The 6,550-nt window shown below is 42.5% G+C and overlaps 1 protein-coding gene across 1 annotated transcript in view; it reads right to left on the bottom strand.

Moving 5' to 3' along the window:
- Positions 1-45: 45 nt before the first annotated feature.
- The window catches only part of rasgrf2a (Ras protein-specific guanine nucleotide-releasing factor 2a), a gene marked incomplete at its 5' end in the record, with an annotated part of 41,301 nt that continues 34,796 nt past the window's right edge, over positions 46-6,550 (bottom strand). The window contains 5 exons of the mRNA XM_080476455.1: positions 46-3,153; positions 4,396-4,464; positions 4,676-4,793; positions 4,882-4,961; positions 5,974-6,171. Of these exons, the coding sequence (XP_080332581.1) occupies positions 3,058-3,153; positions 4,396-4,464; positions 4,676-4,793; positions 4,882-4,961; positions 5,974-6,171 (561 nt within the window). The 3' untranslated portion in view covers positions 46-3,057. The remainder of the gene's footprint in view (positions 3,154-4,395; positions 4,465-4,675; positions 4,794-4,881; positions 4,962-5,973; positions 6,172-6,550) is intronic.

The raw sequence follows: 6,550 nt of genomic DNA, 5'->3' as shown, positions 1-6,550 counted from the left end.
TTTTTTTTTTTTAAATTGTACTCATTTATATTTTTATTTGCCTGGATCTATTTGTTGTAAATACTTTTGTAATTTACAGATTTAACGTGGTTCTTTAATTTTTCAAACAGATTTCAGTTATATATTCTCTAATTGGACATTTACCATTTCAAATTTTGCAATATCCCTTTATTACCGTTTACACCTTATCCAGTCTTTCCTCAGTATTGCTGTTTCTAAATCTGCACGTCATTTTTTTTATAATTGTTGCACATATTTTTTATCTTATTTAACATTCACTCACCGTGAACCTTTTCCACATTTATTACGAATTATTTTCATTCTGATTTACTTATTTTCATGTATTATGTCACATATGTACACATAAAAGCTCAAATCTTTTTAACAAATTTTTTGAAAATTGTTCTTCATTACAAACTGTAATTTTCTTTAAACATCATGTGCACTTTTCACTCCGACAAACACACATTTATGCTGCATCTCTATTATTCTTTCCATTTTATTTTCGAGCCTGGAGTGTGTAAATATCTGTACATCAGAGAAATGGAAAAACACAATAAGATGACATGAGTGTAAGAAAGCAGAGGACGCTGGACAGAACAAAATGATTGAAAGAGAAAAAGTAAACTATTAATAAAAAGTTCTATAAGTTAGTGGGAGTACAGTTGGAGGTGAGAGGATATAATGCTAATTCATGCTCTAAACAACTGGAGAGTCGACATTCTTCATAAATAGTGCAAAGATGCTTCTATTTCGTTATTACAGTGGGAATCCAGAACATGATCACATGAACAGGAACTAAGAATCATGAAGATACTTAAAAGAATTTTAGTGGAAACCTTTGGAAGTCAATTTTCCTAAAAAAAAAACCAACCCACTTATATACAAAATGATGAGTATTAAAAAAACAGAGTGATTTCGTTGCTGAGCAGATTTTCAGATTCATTAAACTTCCAGAATTTTTATCTTCTTTCCAGAACGGAAACAGAAATGATGAAAACTTTTTCAGACGACGAGTCTGTCAGTGTGAAGGTAAAAAAAAAGGTCTCTGAATGTTGAATGTTGAAGGAAAGCAGAACTGGTGACCCCCCCCTGGTGACGTGACCCCCCCCCCCCCCCCCCCCCCGGTGACCCCCCCTGTCACCGTGTGATTCCCCGTCAGTTTATCTCACCTGATCCTCTGAGATGAAAAATCACATTCATTTTCCGGAGGAGTTTTATTCTTGTTCGTCGTCGTTTCCTCGGGATGCTGCCGGGCCAACCGAGGGATCGTAGCGCCGCATTATGTAATAACACTGCAATATGTAATAACACTGCAATATGTAATAACGCTGCAATATGTAATAACGCTGCAATATGTAATAACGTTATACATTTACAACTCAATTTGTAATAACGCCACATTTTGTAACAAATTTCCTGAACGCATTATGTATTAAACTAATAACTTGTTACATATTGCAACAGTTTTTACAAAATGCAGGTGTTGTCCTTTTTTTTTTTTTTTTTTAAAGAAAATGTAATAATTATGTAATAAATCATCAAAATTGATGCCTTATTGAGAAAAGCCATCATATCATCAGAATAACATTAATCTTTCCAGCTTAATTAGGATTTATTAAAAAAAAATAGTAGGATGTTTTATTACTCAGGTCAAAAGTAAAAGTAACTGTAATCATTAGAACGGAGAATTTGTTCACAAGATAGAAACTGAAGCTTCACTAATTAGTTATTACTGTTAGTTATTACACTAACATTATGGGTGACCTGACATTAAGCAGGACAAACACATGAAATCTGCATTATTTTAGCTAATTATTATATAATGATACAAAGCATAAAAACATTTATTACATTACATATTGCACTGTTATTACATAATGCGGCTCTACGGGGACATTCGTATTCTTTATGAATTTTATGAAACCAGGTGATGAATGTGAATAGTTACTCTTAATGTTCCTAATCTTTACTGCAGGTTCTATTGGTAATCTGTATTATAATGTTGCGTTCCTGCTGACGGAAAGTCGCCGCGGCTAAATCTGGTACGAAGCATCTCGTCCTTTAAGATTCATGTTTTCTGGAAATGGACCCTGAAAAATAAAGAAGTAAACTAAACTAAAGTAAAGATAATTCCTCCAGCGGGTCCTTGGCAGCCCTCTGGATCGGCTGCTCTGGATCTCTAAAGGGAACTCTTCATCAGGAGCTCAACCCGTCTTTAACAGTTTCTCTCAATGTGGCTTCAGTTCCCGTTTCTACGACGTCCAAAACCAAAATACTTGTTTGAACAAGGAGACGTGGGACTTTGGGTGGCGGCTCCTTCAGAACACCGGACGGTCCGATTCTGATGATCCGATAACAATGGAGGAAGATCAGCTGACTCCATTCAAGACTTCCTGCTGGACAAACGAGTAACATTCCGTCGACTCTGGAGTCCGTCGATCGGTTACAGTTTCCATCTTTTTAAAAAAGGTACAATATGTAATATTCGCAGTCAAAAACAGGAAGTTGTAGACGGATCAGACTTACTGCTGCCATCTAGTGGACAAAAGTTGAGGGATTAAAATCATGTACCTTTAAAAAACGACGCCCACTGAGTCATTGTGGGAGTTTGGACTAACTGAACCCGATCAAAGTGACGCGGTAGAGGAGCTGCACATTCTGGACAAACGGACCGGGTGGAAGGTCGGCAGGGAGCCCATCGTGTGCAAAACCCCAGAGGCAGACAGTTTGTAGTATTTACAGAGTACATAGCAGCAGCTGGGTACTTTCAAGTCGCCAACATTTCTACGGTCATAACTGCTGTTTCGGTTGTACGGCAGAGAGGCGGGTTCTGTGTTCCGTGAACTCTTCAGATAGTCTTACGGCAAGGCACAGTTTGTCCTGAGTGTCTGAAGGGAGAGGACAATGTGTGGAGCGAGGCGGAACCTCAGCCGGGCGAAACCTCAGCCGGGCGGAACCTCAGCTGGGCGGAACCTCAGCCTGGCGGAACCTCAGCCGGGCGGAACCTCAGCTGGGCGGAACCTCAGCCTGGCGGAACCTCAGCCGGGCGGAACCTCAGCCGGGCGGAACCCGGGGCTCGATTTTGAGCGAGAGCTCGTAGAGCGTGTCTTCGTCCATCACCAGGGTTTTATCCAGCAGGAACTGAGTCACCTGGGGGGAAGTGACAGACACACAGAGTCGTCACGTTGAGTTCCAGGGCGTCGGTTCACACGACAACGTCCGTCTCCTCCCGTCTCTCGCTGTGGTTCCATTACAGAAACAACGCCCACTAGTGGGGCTACATGGTATCGCTGTTGTTCTCTGCGTTGGAAAATGTTTTCAAAACATTTCCGTGTGAATGTATGTATTTCTCTTTCCTATAGAGCGGTGGGAACTAACAGAGCGACAGAACCAGCAGGTGGCGGTAATGCAACATTTACGGATGCAAACTGCCGTTAAACCCAAAAGAAGAAGACACTGATAGAATAGTACTGTCATCTTAAAGTGACTGAGGCCCCGTTTACACGACAATGACCCCCCCTAACCCTCCCCATGATTAATAGTTCCTTTAGTCATGCACCAGTAACAAACATGGCGGCCTCCCAGTCCGGATTCTAGTTTTATTGATCATATCAGTAGTCTAATAGTTGAGAATCTCCCATAATAGAATACGATTCATCATCAGTCCATACGGATGTCGGGTTCTCCACATTTTCTTCACGTTTATAGTGTTTTGTTCCCTGAACACACGTCTGTGTGGTTTCATTATAAAAAAAAAGCCACAGCGCCCTCCGGTGGCCAGGCAGACTAACTACACCGGTGTCAAGATGTTGTCACGTGACACGTTGTCGTGGGAACGAGGCCAAACATACAAGAAGAGTTAAAGACGTTTCACTTCAACATTTCTGTCTCAAAATATCATTTTATGTCAATTATTGTCTAAAATACCTAATTAAAGCTTCTCAGTTCAATAATTAAACACGTTGGTTTTCTCTTCTGGTCAAACACGTCACTGCACCTAAAATCATTCTTCCTGTAAATAAAACAATTATTAAAAAGTGTGTGGGCATTAGTTGTTTTTTTTTCTTTTCTTTTTTACAGCGAGTGGAAAAAGTAAAAAAAAAACTTCTTTCTGCACATTACTGCGTTTTCTTTTTAGAGAGAGGGAAAGAGAGAGAGATCGATCAAAAATGAGGCTTTTAATAATTGTGAAGTAATAAAAAAAGAAGTATTATTTCATGCCAAGTTGGAGGCCAGAATTTGGGACAGACTGACAGCAGCCACTTTTTATTCACATTGCACATCATTCTTTTTTTATACCTGTATGTTTACTTGTTTTATTTGTGAAACTGATCACGACCCGACCCGACCCGACCCGACCCGACCCGACCCGACACACAGACACTGACTCACCTTGGGTTGGTGCTCTATCCTGTACGGAGCCTGTTGAAACTGACGAATCTCCCGGATGATGTGAGAAATCTGAGAAAATAAAGACGAAATCAACAGGAAGTCCATTTGTCATCATTATTAATGTTCAAAACCAAATATTCTATCGTTATTTCTCCGTCTGGCTCGTATCCAAGACGGTTTTCAACGTTTTTTTTTGACGGCAGACGATGAATTCAACCGACTGAAAGAGAAAATAGTTCATATTGGATAAAAGCTAAACGTCCGGCCGCTGGTCTCCTACCATCCTCATCTTGGAGAAGTTGACGAGCCCCTCCTCGGTGAAGTTGGGGGTCCCCTCCTCGATGAAGGCCAGGTCGGTGAGGTACATGCCCAGGTAGGGGACACACGGGGGGTTACAGCTGCACACACAACGTCACACGGCTTCAATGAGTCGCAGCGTCACGCGTCCGTCACGCGTCCGTGTCGCGTCTCGGCGGCCCGACTTACTTTTTCAGCGTCTCTCTGAGGTTCTTGAACCGTCCCTCCGACGACACCGTCTTCTGCAGCCGGTCCATCAGCGCCTTCGTCTGGAAAAAAGCAGAGTGGAAGAGTCAGATACGTTCCTGGGAATGATAAGTGACGGTTATACGACTTTCAGCTGAGCTCCGTGAGAAACAAGTTCTCAAAAACTACAGGGAACTACCAAGAAACTAAAGGAAAGGATGAGAAACTACCAAAATAAACCTAAAACAAAACAAACAAAAAAAAAATACCTTGAAGAAACTACAGAGAATTATAATAAACTACATAAAACTACAGGGAGCTATAGGGAACTACAATAAACTACAAAAAAATACTACAGGGAAGGATTAAGTACAGAACGTTACATGGTGCTACAGAGAACTATAATAAACTACGGGAAGCTACAGGGAATTGCAATGAATGACAGAAAACTACAACAAATAACAGAAACAACAAGAAGCTACAGGGAACTACAGTGAACTACGAGGAACAACAGGAAGCTACAGGGAACTACAGTGAACTACGAGGAACAACAGGAAGCTACAGGGAACTACAGTGAGCTACAAGGAACTACAGGGAACTACAGGAAACTACAGTGAGGTACGAGGAACAACAGGAAGCTACAGGGAACTAGAGTGAGATACGAGGAACCGGGAACTAGAGTGAGCAACGAGGAACAACAGGAAGCTACAGGGAACTACAGTGAACTACGAGGAACAACAGGAAGCTACAGGGAACTACAAGGAACTACAGGGAACTAGAGTGAGATACGAGGAACAGGGAACTAGAGTGAGCAACGAGGAACAACAGGAAGCTACAGGGAACTACAGTGAACTACGAGGAACAACAGGAAGCTACAGGGAACTACAGTGAGCTACAAGGAACTACAGGGAACTAGAGTGAGATACGAGGAACAGGGAACTACAGGGAACTAGAGTGAGATACGAGGAACAGGGAACTACAGGGAACTAGAGTGAGCAACGAGGAAGCTACAGGGAACTCCAGGGAACTCCAGTGATGTCCCGTTAACCTCGGTCTGCTGAGCACCAGGACTCGACCCGCTGGCGGCGCACTCACCTGCTTGCAGACTTTGGCCCAGGTCTTCTTCAGCCTGAAGATGGCGCTGCGGTTCAGCGCCGAGGTGATCTCCAGCACGCCGTTGTAGTTGTTGAGGCAGCGGCAGATGTCGGCCACCGCCAGCCACTTCTCGATGGAGCCGGCCCGCGAGCCCACGTCAGTGTGGGCCATGATCTGAGACGCCACCAGGTTACTCATCTGTGACAGGATGAGCGATTATGAACACGTTGGCCGATTGACGCCGACGTTCACGCTTCATTTTCTAATAATAAAATGCAGGGAGTTTTTATCATTTAACGTGCTCTACATCCGTGCTTTTAATCGCTGCTGCGACGTTGACCGTACGTCGCCACGTTGGATGTGACGCCGGTCGTTACTGATCGCAGTCTTCACGTTGACAGTAAGGGTGAGCGATGTCACGATATTAGATCGTTCAAGATTAGAATGTGTTGACGATCTGACAAAGAAATCGTAGAATCGTCTGTGGATCACAAACTACATGTTGCGGTTCTACACTGCTGCAGAGCATAGAACTGCAACATGTAGAACGTTAGAATTATTATTATTATTTTAAAAT

This window comes from Lipophrys pholis (genome assembly GCF_963383615.2).
Source record: "Lipophrys pholis genome assembly, chromosome: 12".
Lineage (NCBI taxonomy): Eukaryota > Metazoa > Chordata > Actinopteri > Blenniiformes > Blenniidae > Lipophrys > Lipophrys pholis.
Note: the sequence above shows the minus strand (reverse complement) of the source record. Positions and strands in the feature narration are given on the sequence as shown.